At 39.6% G+C, this 24632-nt stretch overlaps 1 protein-coding gene across 6 annotated transcripts in view; it reads right to left on the bottom strand.

The window, feature by feature from the left end:
- LOC126427287 (zinc finger protein 83-like) overlaps positions 1–24171 on the bottom strand; it is a 183177-nt gene extending 159006 nt beyond the window's left edge. For 5 of the 6 annotated variants that reach the window (XM_050089567.1, XM_050089568.1, XM_050089564.1 and 2 more), the window contains exons 1-5: positions 24065–24171; positions 21874–21955; positions 19525–19587; positions 10556–10648; positions 8921–9013 (exon numbers count right to left, since the gene is read on the bottom strand). In XM_050089567.1, coding sequence (XP_049945524.1) covers positions 8921–9013; positions 10556–10648; positions 19525–19587; positions 21874–21942 — 318 coding nt within the window. In that variant the 5' untranslated portion in view covers positions 21943–21955; positions 24065–24171. The remainder of the gene's footprint in view (positions 1–8920; positions 9014–10555; positions 10649–19524; positions 19588–21873; positions 21956–24064) is intronic. The other variant, XM_050089565.1, reaches the window with a different exon arrangement.
- Between the last annotated feature and the right edge of the window lie 461 nt (positions 24172–24632).

Genomic DNA, 24632 nt, shown 5'->3' with positions numbered 1-24632 from the left:
AATGGTAGTTGGAGCTAGATGCTTAGGACATTCCATTTTGGAAATCATTAGGGAATTACATATTCCAAGACATATGGTGTAAAGGGTATGATGAAAACACCAAATTACTTACATTACCTCTCACTATGGCCATCGATCTTCACTTAACAAATGAGAGCAGCAATGTTTGTGTACTGTTGGTGCTAGCAGTCAAACAACACTGCATGAAATAACCACATAAATCAATGTGAGATGTACAGCAGACATATCTGTTAGGACAGAGCAGCAAAATTTGGTATTAATGGACCATGGCAGCAGACAACCACTGTGAGTGCCTTTACCAACAGCACGACATTGCCTGCAGCGGCTCCCTGGGCTTATGAGAAAATTGGTTGGACCCTAGGTGACTACAAAACCGTAGCCTGGTCACCAGACTACAATTGTTCATGAGTGGTTTGAAGAACATTATGGACAATCCAAGAAAATGACTCGTCCAAGGCATCGGGAGAGGCTTAAAAAGCCAAAGCTTATTCCTGTGAAGGGAGGACCCTTGGCGATGCCAAAGGGACATCACCACCTGACACACAGCAATGCAGAGATCATCAGAGGGAATAGAGGTGCTCACAGGCTGAAGTAAGAAGACTGCAGCCTTGGCAGCAGCATCAGCGGCATCGTTTCCTGGCAGAACGACGTGATCAGGGACCCACAGAAACATGACATTGGCTCCACGAAGAGTGAGCAAATGACAGATTTACTCGACCTGCTGCACTAAGGGATGAGTGGTGTACAGTGCACAGAGACTTTGGAGGGTGCTGAGTGAGTCAGAACAGAGGATACAATCGGGAAGGCTGTGTCACCGGATGTACTCCACAGCCTGATACAAGGTAAAAAGCTTGGCTGTAAATACTGAGGAGTGGGCTGGAAGCAGATATCAAAAGACACGGGCGCCAATAACGAATGCACACCTGACCCTACGGTCAGTATGTGAGCCATCAGTGTATACAAAGGTACTATCGCTAAGTTCCATGCGAAGGTCTTGAAACTGGAGGCAACAGAGTGAGGCTAGAGTAGTGTCCTTAGGAAGTGAATTAAGGCCAAGGTTAACATGGGCTGCTTCACGAACCCAAGGTGGTGAAGGGTTCACGCCCACAGGGAAAACTGAAGGTAGCATGAAGTTAAGCCACTGTAGCAAGTGGCAAAAGCAGATGCTAGGAGGTAACAGGGAAGAGGGACAAGCCCCATACTAATGGTCTAAGGAGCCATCAAAGAAGGAGGCATTGGAAGGGTGGCCACAGATGGCAGCCAAATGGCATGCATACCTGCTGAGGAGAAAGTCACAGCAGTAGGATAGTGGTAGTTCAGTACACAGACTCTCAACTGGGCTGGTGTAAAATGCATCTGTGGCCAAATGGATGTCATTATGGTGGATAGTGTTGAGACGGCATAAAAGGGATTGGCGAGCAGATGCATAAACAAAGCACCCATAGTTGTGTTTCGAATGGACAAGGGACCAGTACAAACGCAGGAGGGTGGTTTGATCAGCACCACAGGAAGTACCATTGAGGACACGGAGGACACTGAGGGACTGTGTAAAGCGGGCTGCCAGGTAAGAGACATGGGAGGACCAAGAGTGTTTCCTATTGATCATGAGACCCAGGAATTTTGTAGTGTCAACAAACAGAAGGGCAACAGGTCCAAGATGTAGAGATGGTGGGGGAAACCATTTGCGCCACCAGAAATTCAAACAGATGGTTTTGTGATTAGAAAAGCGAAAGCCACTGTTGATGTTCCAGGAGTAAAGACAATCAAGACCTTGCTGAACACGCCACTCAGTGAGACAGGTCCATGGAGACATGCGATAGATGGTAAAATCATAGACAAAAAGGGAGCCGGAGACACCCAGTGGGAGATAGGCCACAATAGGGGTAATGGCGATAGCAAAGAGGATGATGCTCAGGACGGAACCCTGAGGCACATCATTTTCCTGAATGGTATCTGACAAAGCAGAACCCACACACACCTTGAATATTTGGTCTTGTAAAAATGCTCGAAGAAAACAGGGTAGGCATCCACGGAAGCCCCACGTGTAAAGAGTACGGAGGATAACAGTTCTCCAGCAGGTCTCGTAGGCCTTCTGTAAATCGAAGAACACTGCCACAGTCTGGGATTTCTGCAGAAAACCATTCATGACATGGGTGGACAAAGTAACGAGATGGTCAACTGCAAAATGCTGCGCTCTAAATCCACACAGTGCATTTGTGAGTAAATGGCGAGTTTGAGCCCCTACACCAGCCGGGCACGAATCATACATTCCATCACTTTGCAAACGCAGCTGGTAAGAGAGATGGGGTGGTAGCTGGAAGAAAGGTTTTTGTCCTTACTGGGCATAGGTATGGGTATGACTGTGGCTTCACGCTACCATCCAGGAAATGTGCCCTCAGCCCAGATGCGGTTGTATGTGTTAAGCACGAAGTGCTTGCTGCAAGAGAGCAGAGCTGCAACATCTGAATGTGGATAGCATCTGGCCTTGGGATGGAGGATCTAGCTCCCTCATAGTGAAGGTGGCATTGTAACACTCACTATTGGGAGAAGAGAAGGGTACCGCCCCAAGCACCTTCAGTCATTTCCTATGGATAAAGGCAGGGTGATAGTGGAAAGAGCTTGAAACTTATGCAAAATGGCGGCCCAAGGTGTTGGAGATAGCAACAGGATCCACAATCCACCTACTGTCAGGCTGCAAATGGGGAAATGGATCTTGGTTCCAGAGAGCCATTGAAGGTTTGCCCACACAACAGAGGAAGGTGTGGAACTGGTAAAAGAACTAGTGAACGAAATCCAACTAGCTCTTTTGCTATACCAAAGAACGACAACACTTCACACGCATGTGTTTATAATGAATGCAGTTTTCCAGCGTAGGTCGGTGGTTAAAAACACGGAGAGCACATCTCCATGCGTGAATTGCGTCACGGCATGCCTCAGTACACCATAGGACTGGGACACGATGTGGTGAAGATGAAGTGCGAGGAATGGAACGTTCTGCAGAAGTAAGGATAACGTTTGTGAGGTAGTCCACCTGGTCACCACAACTGAGGAAATCTTGTTCTGCGAAGGTCGCCAGGGAGGAGTAAAGCTGCCAGTCAGCCTTAGTAAGCTGCCATTTAGGTATGCATGTGGATGGGGTAGGAGTCAGCAGACGGAGAGCACACGGGAAGTGGTCTCTCAAGTAGGCGTCAGAAAGAATGGACCACTCAAGATGAGGGGCACTCTAGGCAGTGCACAAGGATAGTTCCAAATAGGAATAGGGGTGCAAGGAGTCAGAAAGGAAAGTGGGTGCACCAGTGTTAAGGCAGAAGAGGTAGAATTGGTTAGGAATGTTAGCCAAGAGGGCTCCTCTCAGGCAGACCCTGGGAGAACCGCAGAGGGGATGATATGCATTAAAGTCACCAGAAAGCAAAAGGGGTTGCTGTGATGCTAGAAGCAGACATAAATCCTCTGTGGGACCGCAGGCCATGAATGTTCCACAGGAGGGCAGTCATGAGGAGGAAGAGAATGTCTGCGGAGGGACAGCCGGTGGAAGGTTGCTACTACAGGGCTCAGAAGCAGGAGGATCCTGCTCCAAGGGGTGTACAAAAGCATCGGAGTGCTTGTGCGGTTGGTTGGTGGAGTCCAATGCCAAAAAACAAATGGTGGTGTGCACCAGCGAGACAAAGGCCAGCCGGGCTAAGCGACCACGTCAAACAGGATCTTCGAGTTGGTGAAGGGGCAGACCGTTTGTCTTTAGCGAACTTCTTTGAGCACTTCTGCTTAAAGGAAGACTTGGGTGTTAGTTGGCTGGAGGGATGGACGAAGTCTTCCCACGAGTACTCCTTCTGGCCTTCCTGCCTGTCAGTTGTGTAGTGGGTAGCTTCGCCTCATGAGGTGAGAGTCTGATAGTTTGTTGCACAGCAGGACTGGGGTCAGTGATGCTACCTTGACACTGGGCAACTTCACAACCTCAGAGCCAAATTTGAGGTTGCATATCTGTGTAACCATGTCCTTCATGGAGGGAGGGGTAACAAGAACTGAACTATAAGTGCCTGACAGATGAACACAGAGCTTGTGGCTAGCCAGCAAGCTACTGGGTAAGGCACTTTTTCCTTTACCTGAATCTCTTGAACAGCCTGCTCGTCGAAATACACAGAACAATCCTGGGAGGAGGCGGCATGGTCACCACTGCAGTTGATACAGCAGGGAGGAAGAGGTAGACATTCGCTCTTGTGTGCACCCCTGCCACAGGTTACACATATGGCTGGGTGTCGAAAAGATGTTCTAGTGTGATTGAACCAATGACACTGATAACAATGCATCGGATTCAGAAGGTAGGGCTGGACTTTGATGATTTCAGCTGGCTTTAATCTTGGATGGCAGCACCACCCTATAATAGGTGAGGAAAAGAGTGCGGGTGGGCTCCAAAGAAGAATCGACCTTTTTCATGACATGATGAATGACAATGATGCCCTGATCGGAGAGGTAAGATTGTATTTCAGCCTTGATCAGACCGTCAAGAAGCCCGGTGTAAACTACACCACAGGAGGAAATCAAAGTTCTATGTGCCGTGACATGAACAGTGTAGCCGTGGTGAAGTAAGGCAGCAAGAAGTAGTTGTGCTTGAGCATCATAAGCCGTCTCCAAAAGCAAAGAGCCATTCTGTAAATGAGAGCAGGATTACAAAGGGCTAACAATGGCAACACCTTCCTAAATAATAAACAGATTAACTGTGGTGAAGGACTGACCATCTTCAGTATGTGATACAACAAGGAACCGCTGTGCAGTGGGAAGGGTCTTCAAATCAGAACCCTAATAACGTTTTCGTTTCGTTGACATCGATGAAGAGGATGAGTGACTCATCGCGAGGAAATCCCCCATGATTGCAGCATCTCCAATGGCGTGCTCCTACTGGGGGGCTCCTACACAAGGGGGCACACCTGCCTTAGGTGGTTGTTCACATCTCAGGTCGCACCTCCCGAACACATGACAGAGGGACCAACGGGAGGTTACAGCTCAGTCAGTCACCCCTCCCTGGGTCTGGCTTGTATCAGGGGATACATGTGAACCCTACCTGTCGACCCGCGGCTGGGAATTACGTGTTACACAGTCACCTTTTACATGTTAGACATGTGGTCTAGCCTTCAGGAGTGCACAGGGAAGAAGAAGAAGAAGCAGAAGAAGCAGAAGAAAAGAGAGAATCCTCAAACACCGAAGCAGAGGAATGGGAGGTGAAAGGAAACAAAGAAAGGAAAAAGGAGCCACAAAGAAAGGAAAAAGGAGCCACAAAGAAAGGAAAAAGGAGCCACAAAGAAAGTTGAGACTGTTTGCAGGTCAGCAACAGAATGCAGAACATTCCCCATAATACCCCAGACATGTTCCCCAAGGCAGAGGAAAAAGAATAGCAAGAGGATAGACATGTAGCACAGAAGGTAAAAAGGGCTGCCAAAGGCTGGGGCTCCGTGGTAGCCAAGTATGAACCTGCCAAAGAGTGGCTAGCCCCCGGGAGGGGGGAACAATTTGAGAGCCCCCACCAACAATTTTGTTTATTGAAGATAAAATTACTGTAATTGCCCTTATCCATAAAAGTAGAAACAATATTACTTCTTAATGAGTGAAAAATCCTATTGCAAGTGACTTAATTATATTTGTACTATTTGGAAAGTAAATGTTGAAATAGGACTAAGTCCATGTCCATTTCTGGTTTAATTTTGACTTTCATAAATTTTGGTGATCACATAATTCATATATAATGAAGTAATTACTATTGAGAAGAAATAAGTTGTTAACTGTTTCTGTGAGAACTTACATATACTATTTATAACTGCTAGCATCACTGTACCACTTGTCTGATTATAGTAGAGTTCACTGCACTTCATTGGGTAAGAAGTAATAGTAGCTTTCCTTGATCACAACTCTATACAGATTATATAAAAGTAATGTACAACATTAGTATGCCTAATTAGGCTGGTGACAATTTTTATTTCATTTAAGCAAACTTGGTTTCTTGAAAAAATTTCCAAATTTCAATCTTTAGCTTTCTGGTTTCCTCCGTAGCACTGAATTCAGGTTCAATAAGACAAACCCATTAGGTAACTCATGGTCAGTTTTATTTAAATCCTCCCAGAGGGTTACATTTACTGCATCGTAATAACATATTTGGTAATACACATTGTATGTTAATATAATATGCAGTGCAGTATAGAGTTGTATGTTTTCAGATGTTCTGCTGTGAAATGTTCATCTGAATTTGATAATAATAATGGACAATGTGCCATACCACTCTGCTGTGGTGGATCACGCTCTAACAACGAGGAGGCGAAAACTAAATATTTTGCTCTGTGCACAAAGAAACATTCTATCAGATAAAGTTGAACTTGGCACGAATAAACCATAGTTAATGGATCTTGCACTGTAGAAGCCAAAACCTCCACAATACAAAGTCAACAAACCAGTTAACATTAAAGAGCATAATGCAATCAAGGCTTCTTCCATATCATGCTCATTTGAATCCAGCTGAGCATATATGGGCCCAGGTGACAGGTACTGTGGCAGGAGACACAAAGAAGTTTGGGCTCATTGAGGTTGAAATGCAGAAAAAAAGAGCCATTGCAAACTTTACCCCACAGTAATGATACTGAGTTGTCAGCCATTCAAAGAAGGTAATTGAAGAGACATGGATTTATGGACTGCTGAAAGAACAGATGGAACAGAGAGTCAGTTCAGTCAGCTCCAGTGCCAGTTCCAGTTCTGAGGGAGACAGCGATGATTCTTCCCTTGGTTTCACTTAACTACACTGTAAATGTGAGTACATATGAAAAATTCATTGATGTAACTGCTCCGTTTAGTATTGTATTTCTTTACGGCCAAAGAATGTTTGCTTGGCAGCTGACTATAGGTCATAACCTAAGATAGGCATTGTGTTGTTGCTACCCCTTGGAAACTATGCTTCCCTGCACTCTTTCTTCACCAAATTTCCAAAAGTTGCAACTTCTTTTAAACACACTATAGTAGTTTATTGCCTCTGTATTTCTGTTTTGCACAGTTCATCTGATTATAGCTTAAACCTGTTAATGATACCAGGTGTGTGACATGAGGCTAAACTATATAATTCAAAATTTATATGACAATCACTATTTCCCCAGTTCACTGTGACTCGTCTGTGTACATATTAGCACATTTAATAATTTTCCCTGCGTGGAAATCTTTTACCACAAACTCACAAATACAGAGACTCACTGACCAGGTAAGAGCCCAATGAATTTGCTTACAACACATTAATCGAAGATACTGAAATGCATAGTCTTCTTCAAACAATGTGAAACTTCTAATAGGAATATCAAAACTCTAGAAAAAGATAGATTGCTACTAACGCAAAGATAACATGTTAAGTTGCCAACAGGCTAAATTAAAAGAGATTTACACTTAAGCTTTTGGCCTCAGCCTTTATCAGAAAAAGAACTACTTTCCAATACATACAAAATTGAATTAAAAGTCAAATAGTACATTGCTCTAACACAACAGTTTAAGGCTCAAAGTTTTAGAGAAGTTCGATATACTGTGCATAAATAAAGTTTTGTATGCTAGTTACAAAATACAATAAGGACCACTGATTTGAGGATATCAAGAAGCTAATTAATAAAGATTATAGTCAATAATGTGGTGCAGTTTAGTTGTAATCACTGTCTTAGACACAGTACAGATATCTGACAGCCTCACAGGCATGGAATATGCCAGACTGGTGTCTACCACTGATGGTTTAGCTGAAATTATCTTCAGAGCACCCTGAACATTACAAAAATTCCAAATTGTTTCTTGGATTGAGCCCTTTTTTGACAACAATTATTTTGCTTGATGTTCAGATTCACAACTTCAGAGGCACCATATTATTGTCTTCAATTAGTGAATCTCACTAAAGTGTCTAAGGCTTCCATAGTGTTAATCCCAGATACGTTAGTTGCAGACATTTTGCCATAATCACTGTCAACTTTTGGTGCCTCCTGTGACTTCAAAACACTTTTATAATATCACATCATCCACTCTCCTTCGGTAACTGAATTTCTACCTATGTCAATCCATTTTAATTTCACCTGAAAAAGCACTCACTTCATTGGTAGACACAGAATTTATCATTTGTACAATTTCAGAGCGATCAGCTGTAAACTACTCATCATTTAAATTGCTTTCCATCTCTGTTTCTTCAATCATTTTAGACCATAGTTCACTCATAATACTGTTTTGGTTCTCACTTTTTCCAGTCTGCTTATGATGACCAGTTTTTTGTGGCTTGTCAACATCACGTTTGTGTTTTGCTGCTTTAGGTGCACTTTTGCTCTGTTTGGAAATTTTTCACTGTACATACAAACATTTTACTGCGATGTAGTCTAACTGACAGCCATACAAGTAGCTGAATATTAACACAGCACAATGACTTCATTAAATAATTAAAATACCACAGCACTGATGCAAACATAAGTACTGTAAACTTAGGTTTAGTGAATGAAGAATCACTGATACTGACAAAGCCAATTATGCAACTGGCTTATCTTGGCAAGACTATAATCACACAGTTAGGCAAACAATTATTGCTGAAAAGATGTCACGCCATGGCAAAATACCAGACGCATGTTGGACTATTGGGTCCGCTGGATTAGAGTGTGCCAAATTATCATGATCTTACTGTAACTGATATCAACCAGTGACAGTGAAAATATGATTACATATATTGTTACAGCTCTGTTGAAATTCTACTCATAACAGTCAGCAAATAACCGAAGTGGAATAATACAATACTACAAAACTTCTAAGGGGTATAAACGATGCTAATTTCACTGTAATGCATTCTTTGTATTCCACAGTTACCAAATGACATATTTTTACTTCATATGCAATCCATCTGTAAAATGTGAATACTTACAAAAGTCTCAATTTCTTCTGCTCCTAAATTTAGTACTGAATCCTCCTTAATATGATCAGTGGACCCCGAGGCTATAAATGGGTCTTCCAGATACTGACAAAAGAAAACAAAACCTCTGATTATGTACATACAACATAGCTCTCAATATTTCATTATGAAGATGATCACACTTTTCAGTGACTCATCTCTTATTCAAAGAGTAATTTAATAAAGCTAATTTTCTGATCAGATATTTTAGTACCATACGCTGTTGAGCAAACTCATCAAACCATCTGTTTTGTAGTGTGTGGATCCATGTCTGCAACACACTACAGCAGTATTTCTGGATAGCAAAGATTTGACAATTTCTTGGTAGGTTTCTGCAGGTATATGGCACTAGATGTGCTAGAATTTAGCTCATGCAAATCCCTTGAATTACTGGCTGTTGGTTTGTGGGTTCAGATTGGCATGTGTTCCACAGATGCATGTCAGTTGGATTTGATGGGCAAGTCATGAATGTGCATTCACTGTAATACTCACACCACTGCGGCATGATTCTGGCCTTGTGAAATCGACAATTACCCAGCTGGAAATATGTGATTACCATTAGGAAAAACAAAGCATCAAAGGAACCATGTTCACACAATCCACAGTAATCGTAATGCATTTGGTTACTACTAGAGGTTCAATGATACCCAAGGCAAATGTTTCCTTTAGTAGCCCTGTGTCCACAGCACTGCGCATTCACTCTCATGGTGGGCAGTAGCTGTAATGTTTGCCTTATCTGTGTATATGCAAATGATGCCGTGCTGTACTGGTCAAAGGTTAGGAGGAGTTAGATTAGGAAACGATATACTTAAAGTAGTAGACAAGTTTTGCTATTTTGGTAGCAAAATAACTGAGAATGGCAAGAAAACTGTTTCTCAAGAAGAAATATTTGTTAACATTGAACACACACACAAGTGTTAGAAAGTCTTTTCTGAAGGTATTTATCTGGAGCGTAGCCATGTATGGAAGTGAAAGAGGGGTGACAAACTGTTTAGACAAGAAGAGAATATGAGCTTTTGAAATGTGGTACAACAGAAGAATGAAGATCAGATTAGTAGATCACAGAACTAATGAAGATGTACTGACTCATATTGGGGAGAAAAAAATTTAAAGGACAACTTGACTAAAAAAGGGATTGGTTGATAGGATGCATTCTGAGACATTAAGGGATTACCAATTTAGTACTGGAAGGAGGTGTAGGCAGGTGATGGAGGGGAGGAGGTGGGCTAAAACTTGTAAAGGGAGATCCAGAGATAAGTACAGTAAGAAGGATTCAGGATTCAGATGAATGTAGGTTGCATTAGTTGTTCTATAATGAACAGGGTTACACAGGATAGAGTAGCTTGGAGAGCTGGGTTCAAAGCAGTCTTTTGACATACCACCACCACCACCACCACCACCACCACCACCACCACCACCACCACCACGGATAACATATAACGCACACGGATAATGAGTCATGGTAACTCTACAAAAATACTAAAAATTACTGATATTGTAGGTTAGAATGGCTCTCCATCTATGATTTTTTAACTATATGCAGCAATTACATTCCATGATTGTCTTGCTGTACCTCAAGCATAAAACAACACTGATTTGAAAACTTACACTATGTTCAGAGAGACTCACATTCAATTTCAGTCCTGGATCTTCCTTTGTGTTGTAAAATGGAGCCTCAATTTTTAATGGATCTTGAAGTAACTGAAAAAGGAGAATAATTTTACCCATTTAAAGTTTGCATATAAAACTCTGTAACAACTGTGTAACTATTAAGAGTGATGGAGAGGTTTGTCTTCAACCACACCTCACACAGAAAATTACATTGCTAAAAAAGCAGTAATCATCCAAATAGAATAAATTTTCATTCTGCAGCGGAGTGTGCATTGATTTTAAACTCCCTGGTAGATTAACACTGTGTGCAGGACTCTTACTCAAAAGTAAGACCTTTCCCTTTCACAGGCAGGTGCACTATCAGTAGAGCACTTGCCTGTAGAAGGAAGGCAAAGGTTCTAGGTTTCTTAACTTGCATGCATTACACTTCATGATTTGGATTGCTCCCTGGACTGTTTATATATGCTTAAGACAACTTTTGCTATGGTCTAGACTTTGGCTCCTGTTAGCAGTTTACTTTGTCAAGAAGATGAAAAAATGCTCTTTAATTACAGTGAACAGCTGAAAGTAGCCAACAGTGTGGAATGAAACATTTAGTTTCAAATAAATTGACTGCCTCTGTGGAAAGGATCAATAAAAGCCAAAATTTCTTTAGCAAACCAACAAAAACAACTTCACTGTTCTGCAAAGTGATTAATATTTGACTGTCAAAATGCTGAAATAAAATAAAATGAGGAAACTAAAATCAATATGATATTTTAGACTTCCATTATTATGTGAATGCATTGTAATTCATTTCATAGCTCCTGACCAAAGAAATTCATTTTGTTTCCATTTAATGTGAGAGCTGTAAATGAAGAAGAAACAGTAAAATCACCCTGGCAGCTTCAGTGTGGCAGAAAAACTTTTCAAGTAGCTAGAAGCAGGAAAAGGTACTGCTCCTACATGAATAAACTGAGCATGTGCATGAGCCCACTCGCAACCACTCACGCGAACCTAACAGTCACACTGATTGGAAGCTGTTTGTTATTATGTTGCATAGTCTTCATCCCAAAGCTTTTGACGCATTTTGCTGTTGGCAGACACTTGTGTGTACACTGTGTTTGTGTTGTTGTTGTTGTAAATGGCACATTTCCTTTGCAATGTTTTATTTTGGTTTTATCCTCTTGTTTATGTTTTATTGCTACAGTATTATTCTGCTGCAGCAGGATGCTGTAAAATCCTTTGTTAGAGCATCAGTTCTTACCAGCCTTAATTACAAAATTTTAACTGAGAACTAAAACAATGAAATATTTCCATAGTCCTAAAAAATTCCTAGGTTTCCTCAGATGAAAAAATTCCAGGATTTCCCAGTTTTCCCAGAGTGAATACATCCTGTATAATATAACTGGCAGAATTTCAAGCCTTGCATGGAACACTTGCTGTGTGAAAATGTTCTGATCATATAACAAGTGCCATGCAGTTTGAGTCTGATGGTGTAGCTGTCAGCTTATGGGCTTCAGACCTGCCAGTTCTCTGTCAGGGTTGGTTCCTTAGCCATTACCAAGGTGAGAACAAAAGTAAAGTATGATTTTTATAGGATGGGACCTCTTTAAATCTAAAAACAGTGCTGAGCAATACAGCAGTACAACAGGTCAGCTATTTTAACTATCTGAAATGTGATATCACATATAAACATGACAAAGATACAGGTAAGAAAGTAACAAAAATTGGAAACTACATGTAAAAGCAAACAGGTACTTCAGAAAAAAAGACAGAGAAAATAACATGAAGGAAGTTATAGAAAATGATGACCATCCCCACATTACCCCGTGGAGGCGAGTCATTAGTCATTTACAAATGACAAGGCAGTAAGATCCAGGCAGTGCAATGGAATTCTTTACACCCACAAATGGCTGTATGAGAGAAGACATTATGACAGAATTTAAAATGCTTAACACACAAAACAAAATTGATGACAAAGAGGAAAACTGAGTCGATATCTTGACACAATGAACAGTGACAGACAATATTACAACATCAGAGATTATAGCCCAGTAGGTTGACGAAGCCGGGGAAGGCCAAGGAAGAGTGAAGGCCTAATACTCAATGCACAAAAGAAGAAGTTGTTTATAGTGCATTTAAAATTAGTTGTGACTTTTGACAATTCAGTATGGATCAAGTGGAGGGGTGCATAGTTGCTAGCATGGATGATATCAGCAGGCAAAGGTAATGTCAGGCCTGCTTGGCACATTACCTGTCAGCTGCACATCTGGTTGATCTGTAATCTTTCTCGCACATCTTATAGCTTCATTTGTCAACTTTCTGATTAATTCCCTATCACTTCAAGAAAGGTCATAGTTATTGTGATATTTCAGTATAAGTTAAATTACTGCAAGAAATTCTTAAAGTTTGCAAACAAACATAGGGGGTCACTATGAATTTGCATTTGATTTGTGTTAGGTCATATTATGCTGCATATGAAATTTAGATAACATATTGAATTATTCTTTGAACCTCTGAGAAATTGCTATTTATCTCCAATGTCAAGTAAATGGAATGTTAGTAAAGGTCTCCATACCAACGCACATGCCAGTAAAAATGCCAGAATGAAATATTCATAAATCCCTTATATCTCATAAATGGTCTCCCCCTCAGGAGACACCACCTTAATGAAACACCATCCACATGGGCGAGAGGTTTGTGTGATCCAATGAAGTGGAGGGCTATACCAGCAGTAGTGTAACTACAAGCAGGGCCTCCCAAGCTGGACAGATCTCCATAGAGGATCCAGATGAAGTGTCTCTCACAATGTCCCGCCTAGTGTCCTGTCCTATTCTATCGTGGCCCATCCTATACTCTCCCTTTCTTTCCTTTTCCTCCCTGTGATTGTGTGGCAGCAGGCACAGCCCCCTAATGTGGACAGCAGAAGATCCTTGGAAACCATGACAACATTGATGCACATAGGCCTTACTGCAAAGGCATGGACAGCATTCTTTAGTTGTGCTGAAGACAAGCTATCTAGGGGGTAATGTCCTGAAATAAAACCTTGGCAGGTGTCCAGGCCATGAGGTGGCAGCCCCACCTGGACACTCAGGTGCTGTGGGCTGATAACCCACACCAACAAAAAACACGCATCACAGAAACTAACAGGAGAAACAGCTGGATGGATCTTAAGGATATGACCTTTGGCTGAAAAGGAAAACCCGTATTGGTTTTTGGAATGTAAGGATGTTGAGAGAGGCAAGGAGGCTAAGAGAGGTTGAAAACCAGATGGAGAACTACCGACTAGATATATTGGGACTAAGTGAAATAAGGTGGCCAGAATCTGGGGAGTTACAAACACAAATTGGTGGACTGCTGCTGTACGCAGGTCAGACAGGTGAGGACGTGATGTGTAGGAATGGTGTAGGGCTCTTACTATCTAAAAGCAGCAAGAAGAGCTTACTGGAGTGGAAACCAGTCTCAGAATGGATAATAACCACATGCTTTAAAACAAATGTGTGATATGTCACTGTAATTCAATGCTAGACACCTAATAAAATAGCTAAAGGAGAATTAAAAGATGCATTTTATACAGAGCTTAACGGAGCCCTTAGACAAACAAATTCTAGGGGCCTAAAAACTTTAATGGGTTGGTTCAGAAAATGAAGGGCTTGAACATATCATGGGTGTGTACAGTACTGGGATAAGGAATGTAAATGGTGAACTGCTGATAGACACATGCACTGAACATGACCTAGTCATTGGAGGCACATTGTTTCCACATCGTAACTGCCATAAGAAAACGTGATCTTCTTCAGACCATGTTACCGAAAATCAAATAGACCACATAGTCATAAGCTGCAAGTTCCAACACTCTCCGTTAGATGTCAGAAACAGAAGAGGAGCGGACGTTGGAAGTGACCACCACCTAGTTTTGGCAGAATTCAGACTGAAAAAAGAGGCAAACAGAACCAAGATCAGTCACAGGAGCAAGAAAACAGATCTAGCAAGGCTAAAAGACCAACAGATCAAAGAAACATTTGCTCTTGAACTACAAAACAGATTCCAGATCCTCTCTGAAGAAAACTTTATGGAAAAGGGAATTGAAACATGTTGGGGAAAAAAAATTAAAGACAGTTATTTAGATGTGATAGAAAAAATCATAGGATGTAAGGCAAATCTATGGAAGGAACGGACCTCCAATGCTACATCAGATGAGATCAGCCACCGGAAAGAACTAAAACTTAAGTTAAATCTTTGTATGACAAGAGTGCAGAAGAGTGAAGCGTATAAAGAATACACAGAGAGATAAAAGGAAATGGAAAGATGAGCAACCAAAATTAGCAGAAGAGGCATCAAGACAAGGAAATATTAAAGGGTTCTACAATACAACCAAATGGTTGTCAATGAAGAACTTCAGATATGAAGGACCAGTTAAGTACAAGGATGGGGTGATGCCTACCACTCAACAGGCACAGCTACAGAGATGGGAGGAGCACTTCAAGGAACTGTTAAATTTTGAAGACAACCATGATGAACAGGTAAGAGATGTTCCAGAGTAAGTCGAAGAAGATCAAGATATAAATTTGCAGTGTCCCAAAATGGACAAAATTAGGGTTGCTTTGAAAACCATAAAGAATACAAAGGCTCCAGGCCTAGACAACATAGCACCACAGGTCTTAAAAGCTGATATTGAACGTACTGTTAAGATGCTCTATCCCTTGAAGAAGCATATTTGGCTTGAAGAGAAATCTCCAAAGGAGTGGAAAAATGGTTTGGTCATAAAGCTCCCAAGAAAGGGAAATTTGTCAGACTGTAGCAACTGGCATGGTATTACATTGTTGTCAGTGCCAGTAACATCATCACCAGAATTATTTTAAACAGAATTAAAGAGTCTCTTGAAAAGTGACTGCGTAAAGAACAGGCCAGTTTTAGGGCACAACACAGTTGTATTGATCTTATTAACACTCTTAGGATAATTTTAAAGCAAAGCGAAGAATTCCAAGCAAACATGTACCTGGTATTCATTGATTTTCAGAAGGCCTTCGATTGCATGAAACAAAGTGCTCTGGCAGGTGTTGCAGAAGTATGGGATACCACAGAAGATCTTAAACATCATAAAATATCTATATGATGGTTACAAACATTGCATACTCCAGAAGGGAAATGTGACAGAGCCCATGAAAGTAATAACTGGAGTCCGGCAGAGTTGCATTTTATCACCAACACTTTTTCTACTTGTTCTAGACTCAGTTATGTGAAGAGTCACAGCAGGCAGGAGACGAGAAATCCAGTGGGAGATCCATGAATGTCTAGAGAATTTGGATTTTGCAGACAACACAGTATCACTAGCCTAGCTGATGGATATGCAAGCTACATTAAACTTGCTGAAAGAAGAAGCAGAGACTGCTGGCCTCAAGATAAATACAGGCAAAACAAAGGAAATGATAGTAAATTCAGGGAACATCAGAGGTGCCACTGTTAATAGAGGAGCAGCGGGTGGAGACTGTCAACTCATTCCTGTATCTTGATTGTATAGTGATGGAATATGGTGGAGCTGGAGATGACATGAAAAACCGCATTTAAAAGGCATAAATTGTATCCAATACAGAAAACAGAAATATCACGTACAAAACAAAAATCCGTATTTTTAATACAAATGAGAAGGCTGTCCTTGTGTATGCCAGTAAAAGCAGGAAAATGGATAAGCTTAATAAATAGATGTCTCTGACACATCATGAATATCTGGTGGCCAGAAAAAAATATGTAATGAGGAGCTCTAGTGAATAACAAACCCAATACCTATAGAAGACCAGATGCAAGAAAGTGGTGTTGGTTGGGGCACACCTTGAGATGGAACCATCGAGAAAAAAGCATTGGAATGGAATCCCCAGGGAACAAGGAAGAGAGGAAGACCTAAGGGCACATGGAAGAGGACAATGGAAGGGGAAGCAAAAAGAGTTGGCAAAACCTGGGCAAAATTGAGGCAAATGGTCAAATACAGAGACAGATGGCGAGTTCTCCTGGATGCCCTATGCCCCCATAGGGGTCAAAAGAATTAAATCAAGTCAGTCATAAATGGTCTGAGATATTAAAACAAGCTTCAGAAATGATAGCATGCAAAGAGGAGAGTATTTTACCATATGGTTAATATCTGAAATTGCCACATATACTGACATAAGTGAAGAAGCTGCACATTTACTTTTATACTGAGAACTGGCTTTCTTATAACTACTGATATGTCTCGCCCTCAGTTGCTTGGTTAATAACACACCGTTTTAGGATTCTGTTACCATTTCAATTGCCTTACAATGTTAGTGAGATGTGTATCTGTAAACTATACTGTGTTTATGCAAAAGAAGCAGATGTTAACACAGCAACAAGAGAAGTACCATATTTCTCAAAACTCGTCACGGTCCATGAATCCAGCTCTCCTCAACTACATTCTTGATATGCCTGATAACGTGAGACCAGTCCGATATAACATTTGCAGTGACTTCTCTTGTCAACATTTCAACATCACTGAGTATAGATTTCTTGTTGTTTTTTTGCCACATTACTTTTCACCTAGGACCATATATTCCCAGCCGGATTTAAATGAGCATAATATGGAGAAAGACTGATTAAACAATGTCCAAACATTAGCCAGTTCACTGACCTGTTAGCATGGAGTTTCTGGCTGGTACAGTACTGAAAGTTCCATTAACTCCACCTTACACAAGATGGGTTCAACTTTATCCAAACGAATATTTCTTTGTACGCTGAGAAAAATAGCTGCTTTCCTCTGCTGTATTGCTGGGACTTTATCCATCCCAACTGAATGGTATTGTGCATTGTCCATTACTATTGTCGAATTTGGAGGAAAATTTTGCAGCAGAACACTTCACAGCTGGTGAACGAGTTCTTGGGTGATCACTTTTACTGTAATCTCATGTTCAGACATGCTGCAATGTTATTATTAATGCAACGGCAGCACGGAACACTTGTTTACAATACCTGACAGCTGTAAAACACTTCACTGCCAGAAAGTATCAATTTACAATGAGAGGAAATGAATGTAGGTGCCTCTGATGCGTGACACCACATGGTACTGTTTACCCATGGTGTGGCACCATGGGCACTTTGCCAGCTGAACAGCTAACCATTGGTGCTACCTAGGCAATGGCACACAGTGAGCCAAACGTCGAAAGTTGCAACTGCTTTTAAATGCACTATAGTGTAAACTGTGTATGATCAAAATAACATTGGCTTTAGGGACCAACTGAATGAGGCATTGCAGTTGTTAAGAACTCATATTCTGGAGGATGGAATTTGCTCCATCTGTCCATCTTTCTTTAGGTTTTCCTAATGGAGGAAATGATAAATGTAGAAATGAAAAAAAAGAGTAAAAATATTTAATGAAGGAAAAAACAGAAATGAAAAAAAGAATAAAGTAAATTTAATGAAGACAAACAGAATTGCTCCGCAATTTAAGTAAATACCTTGATAACAAGGATAATGAAATAAATTGAAGCACATGACATTGCAAGGGTTTATTAAAATGTAGAAGAGGGGACAAAGAAAAGAAGCCTACAATAGCGCTGTAATTTTAATGGTAGATAATACTTTGGTGTAAAATATGAAAACTGCCACATTGTTGTAAAAGTAGGTATTATATAGTATCATGCTGATTCAGATGGTGATGTGAATGATAAGAGTGTTGAGAAGGGTCAAGATTCACTTTGGGTTTCCAGACATAATGGAGTATTTTCAAGCAAAAGCATTCATATCTTTAATCGTACTTTGTCATCATTTTCACAGTATATGATGAATTCACATTCTTGCTCTGCCCACTAATCAAACCTCCCATGAGAATAACAACTGACTCAGTCAAAGAAGTGTCTGTGGATAGTTTACTTGTCAAGGCAACTGGTCAAATACGGAAGAAATCACTGTTCAGGTCCAGGGCATTGCAGCAACTATCATGCATCATTTTATTTAGACATCAACACAATCACGTGTAGTTCTTATTTTTGTTTGTATATACAAGAGTGTGCTAAAAAGTAATGCCTCCAACTTTTTAATTCTGTTTGCAGTATCGGTCGAGATACTACATGTCACGTATATTACTCGACTGAGTAATGTGCACAGGCTTTTTCGCTCTGCTGACCCAAATTGGAACCATCTGCTGCTAGAGAGCTCTGGATTGTAGCATGTAACATGAACATGAGTAGCTTAACTATGTTGGTGCGTGAGGAGCAGCGTACTGCGATCAAGTTTCAAATTCAAAGAGTCTGCCCATACATGCACCACCCTGTCCTTCAGCATGACAATGCCAGGCAAGACATGAGGGTTGCAATGCCTGCAACAATCCGACAGCTTAGGTTCACTGTCATCAATTATCCTCCATATACTTCCGACTTGGCCCCATCCAATTTTCATCTGTTTCCAAATCTAAAGAATACCTTCGAGGACTTCCATTAGATAGTGACTGAAGCAGTGAAAGCAGAGGTGAGGTTGTGACTCTGTCAACAAAGTCAGTGTCAGTATCAATGAACTGGTCTCTCAGCAAGAGAAATGTGTTCATTGTGTGAGAGACTACGTTGAGAAATAAATACGTCAACATGAAGAATAAAGACGTAAAAAATTAACAAAGCTTGTTTTATTTGAAAAGCTATAACAGTTTCTGCATAAAAAATGTGGAGGCATTACTTTTTACCATGTCCTTGTACAAGATAATAACTCTACTAATGTAGATATTAAAACTATTGTTCCTGTACAAAGACAATACTTCAACCCATATAGAGCAATGCCTAAAAAATACTATATTTAGACTTTTGTGCCATATTTGACAATAGTGGGCAAATTATGATATTGTGAGTCAGTAATAATTACTAGCATATCTGAACAAACCTTGACAATAATGCTCAGCTATATTGCTTACCTCTTCATTTACATTCCCCACAACTGTGAAATAACAAATCAGTGATTAATTCCACTCAGTCAAAAAATTCTAGAATTACCTCTTGATTCCCAGTCTCCTGTGGTTCTTCCTTTATTTTCACACTAGAGGGGTATACTTGGACCTGCGGTGAGAGTAACACAAAGCAAAATGAGTACATTTAAAAAGTCATGATCTCCACACACTGTTAGCAACTTCCACAACTTCTATGCCACAATTAAAGTACTTTTCATGAATAATTAACACCACATAATTTAGCAACAACTATCATTTTATTGTCAGTTCTCAGTATATGTTCTTTTGTGCGACAGTAATTCTGGTTGATGCAAAACTGATTTGTTTTATTTCAGTTAGAGAGAAAATAAAATTATGTGAATGACAACATTATTTTGTAGATACTACTCACTACAGAACTATTCTAAAAATAAATTCTTACTCAGTGATGAAACACCCACAGCTTTTTCATACAGCACTGAGTTATTGAAAAACACTCTTATACAATGGAAGTAGTGTAAAAGATAAATGTCATGTGTATATTGGTTTTATTGCATCACAAATTATTTAACTTGCTCATGATTCACTACCTACAGCAGACACAATACCATTTAAAGAATAAAAACGTGCGAGATAATCCTCGAATTTTCACATCAGTGAAGAGAGATTAAATATAATGAAGAGAAGTGAAATATAATCAAGGTGAAAAGGTTGAAAGCTGAACAACACACATCTCTGTACTGTTGTTCTTAAGCCTGGCTTACAATAAATGTGAAGTCTAGCTTCACTCAATGCAGACTGTCTGCTATGCTGTCAACAAACACACATAATCTGCCAACACAATTTTTGCAAAACCAATCTATGGAGCATGTTCTTGCATTTGTATCATTACCAATTCTGCAGAAACATTCAAGATGAGGGATGCAAAGGAAGCAACAAATATTTTACAGTGCAACAAAAAGTTTGGGTCAAACTTTAAGTTACATTATTTACAACAAAAATTCCTTAATATTTCTGTAACATCCTTGCAATTTTACAAATATCATTCCATCATGAAGTGATGTATATAGAAGAGGTAGCTAAAAGAGACAGAGAGAGAGAGAGAGAGAGAGAGACAGAGAGAGAGAGAGAGAGAGAGAGAGAATAAAACCACATCAATACTGAATGTACAACCTCTTAGTTTTGCCATAACTTTGCTCCCATCACATATATACACACTGGCATATATCAGGGTGCATGTACACAGTGTTCTAAAATTTAATTAATGTGAACTAAAGAGACAAATCACAATTTTCTGCCATGAGTCTTATTGACACTTGGTTTACATATTCAGAGACAAGTGCTAATGCAAAAAAAATATTATATGAAACTAAATTCTTAAACCAGTGTTCACAGTAAATGTCTCTTCAAACTTCTTTCAAGGTAACTATGAGAACTTGACTGAGCACTGGTAGACCGATTACGTCATTAACACAGCAGAAATACAAGCCTTAAGAAATTAGCAACAGACAACTTCACTAACCACTTGCAAATATCAGAAAAATGAAAACTGAATAACTATCAGGAGTTTGAGTGTGATTAACACCTTCAGATGTATTGAAAACCTGAAAATACTGGACTACGGTAGGAAAGCAAGGGTTTTCATCAATGGCATAAATGTAGCTATGGAAAAAGATTGTTATAAAAACTTCATTGGCTTTCCCAAACTACAATTAGACTGTCATCTTCCTACTTAACCTAGGCCTTAGGCTATGCTGCAACTCTATAACCACAACATGTATAGTATAGCACTCAATGCAAATCATTGCTTTCCTCAAGAGATCATCATCTCCACTAGACCTATACAGGTATAGCAAAAAGACAATCTATGACACCACTCAAGTAGTGACATAAACAAAACAGACAACCACAGTCTACAACAGGAACATACAAACACAAGATCCAAGGTGCCATCTATGTAACCTATGATACACTTTTAAAAAATTACACTCATAGCTCATACTGATCACTAGTAAGTGCACAGTAAGTTAGTGCACAAGGTGATGGCAATGTGGTCACTTGCTGAAATATTGTGCTCATTGGAAATGACATCCAGCCAATGACTATTTTTATCATAATAGTTCAATTTTATATAAATATATTATAACTGCCAATAAGCAGTGCATTACAAATTTGTCTAAATTTACAAAAATTAAATTAAAACCCTCCCCTGCATCATTTGTGAATTTTAACACACATTATAATCTTTGCATAGTGCTGTAAATGTTGATTGTAAACTTAAAAACTCACTGGAGATTTTATTGTACTTAATTCCTCATACTTTCAGCAAAATGGCATGAATTCTGTTTATTCACACAACATACTGCACACTGAAATTAATGAAACAACAGTAAAAAAATACTAAGAAACTACTTACAATGGAGCCTGGTGAACTTGATATCTCACTTGTTTCCTCTTTTATCCAAATAGTTTTTTCGTGGTCCATTACTGCAGTCAGGCTGTAGGAAAGACAAGGAACCAGGTAATAAAAGTCACATTCAATTTCCATTGTTAATGTGAGATACAGCTGAAAGGCAGTATTTTCAGTCCATTACTGGGTGCAGCGGATGAACCACTAAACTATAAATAAATTAAAACTAGGTGAAGAAAAGAGTCTAATGTCAAGAACTGATTTACAATTCTCTCATAATGAAGTGTCATAACATATAATCTCAAAATGATAGAAAATCATGTTTTGCAAAATCCATCCAACAGAAAAATGCTAGACTGACTGATACTGTTTGTGTCTGTCATTGGTTTAAGGTATACTCTACTACTGTGAGCATTATTTGAGAGGTGTCTTGCTTTTTCCCAGAGGAACTCTAACTAGGCATACAGCATTATGAGCAATCAAAGCAACTAATGAATAGAAATGATATTTTCTACAGAAAATCAGTAACTTACATCAATCACAATTTTAAATTTGAAGAAAGATAAATTGAAATAAAGCCTTCCATTTTTGGGATTTAGTTTGGGAATACCCTAATGCAAATGATTATCCAAATGTGTTATAATCCTGTTCTCATCAATGTAAAATGGAATTTGCGGGTCTTAATCATGTATGTGGCACTTTCAGTACTTAATCTCTAAACTCAGACATTAGTCTGCAGTTTGTCTTCAGTTACTCAGTATCATCTTGATGTGTACAAAATTAAAACCTAACTATAAGAGGAGTTCAGCAGCCTACAAACCATCATTTTGTCATTTGTTTAATGGGTGTTTTTGACACAGTTGCTCCTTTAAGGCTTTCCTTGTACAAGGCATTACTGAATACCCACAGTAGAGCAAATATTGCCATGATGATTTTTTTTTTATCTATCCATTAAAGAAAATCACACATACTGTATTTTATACGAACTGTCGAAATTTTTTTTTAAATGTCGTCTATTTTTAATATTGGTTATCTTTCTATTGCTAAACATATTTACTGGCTCTTCACCCTCTTAGCTGCAGACCCATGGTGAATGTTCTGTTACAGTCTGATGATGTGTAATGTTCTTTGTCAGTGAGAATTGCACTTTCATAGTAGCTTTTTCCACACCAGCTAATTTCTTTCTACATCTATTTGCAACACAGCAGCATTACCCTTATACTAAACCACATTCATATACGCATGTTAACACAAACTGTTGTTGATGTAAGATTTCCAGGTCTGTGCAGCAGATCAAATAATGGGATACTAAAATGATTCTAAATAGCCACAACAAATTAATACATCCAACATCATCTTTTATCTGCAGATACTGGTACCCAATTCCTGAAAAGAGGTAACTATGTGCACTAAAGAACTGACGAATACTGTAAAGTTACTCACGCTATTATCGGGAGGAGCATCGCATTACATCATAGCAAACGCTATTCTTATTCCTCGTCGTTCCTTCACAACAAATATTACATAACAACAGTGATACTGATTAAGATAACGAAATAGTGAAAGTGAGCACTTCGCTGTCTTCGGTCGTCCTTCCCTCAAAAATTATAAATAACTAGCACACAGCAATTATAAATGACTAGCACTTTCACTGGAGATCACAATATGTAAAAACTATTGAAAAAACGTCGAAAATACAAATCGTCTCTTTTGCAAAGTTACAGAGTATACAAGTAGAGATTTTATCGGATGGGACAAAAAAACATGTACTTCACAAGACGCTACAGGCTACAAACGGCACATGAACTTTTCGTAATTAATGAACAGTATACGTAGAGTACTTAGCGCGCTCCAAAATACTGGTGGAAAAATTATTGATCTCTGACTATTGAGAAAAATTACAAGCTCATGGAAAACAAGCTGTTTGTTTTGAAAAACATAACCTAAAACAAGTACACACTAAATTCGCACGCAAGCCCAGACCATAAACAAATCCAGCAACGATAATTTAATCATGGCCGTTTGTATACACAACAAAGTAAATTTCAAATGTGCCGCAAAAGCCATTAAATTAATGCAATATTGAAACTATTGCCAGAGCATCGTAACAAAAAAACATGTAAAATGCTTCGTGTTATCCATGCAGTTACAAGAATAATAAAAATGTGATCGAATGAAACAACAAGTTTACTGTTACCTCTGCTTATCTATCTCCACGGTGTTAATTTTTTTAGTGTGACACACAGTCTAACATTAACAGTCGCGACACTCACTGCTGTTAAAGTTGTTACCGTTTGACAGCTGCAGCGACACTAGCGCTCCAAGCGGCGAAAAAGATGCGTCGGCATCACTTTTGTTATGCATCCCTTTCCTACGTGATTGACGAAATATTTGATTTTTTTTTTTTTTTCTTTTTGCCTACCAGAGTTTGTGTAATATCGGAAGACAACGATGTTTCTAAAAATGATTCTAACATAAGCGCAAGTAGGGATAAAAATCATGAACCAGGGGCAAGTTACGATACATTTGTGAAGAAACACTTGTAACTGTGGATAGAGCTGTAGCTTATCACATGGATATCAACCGAATACAAACACATAGATTCAGAACTGGTCCAAGTTCTTGTCAGCCTTCTGTCGCCTTACCGGAACTAAACCCTCCCCCTACTATCCTCTTCTCTATGATGATCACCCCTTCCCTGACACCCTTAGTAAGGCCAATCACTTTGCATCCTACCTCTCCGATGTCTTTTCCATCCCCGATGA

This window comes from Schistocerca serialis, chromosome 11 (assembly GCF_023864345.2).
Source record: "Schistocerca serialis cubense isolate TAMUIC-IGC-003099 chromosome 11, iqSchSeri2.2, whole genome shotgun sequence".
Lineage (NCBI taxonomy): Eukaryota > Metazoa > Arthropoda > Insecta > Orthoptera > Acrididae > Schistocerca > Schistocerca serialis.
Note: the sequence above shows the minus strand (reverse complement) of the source record. Positions and strands in the feature narration are given on the sequence as shown.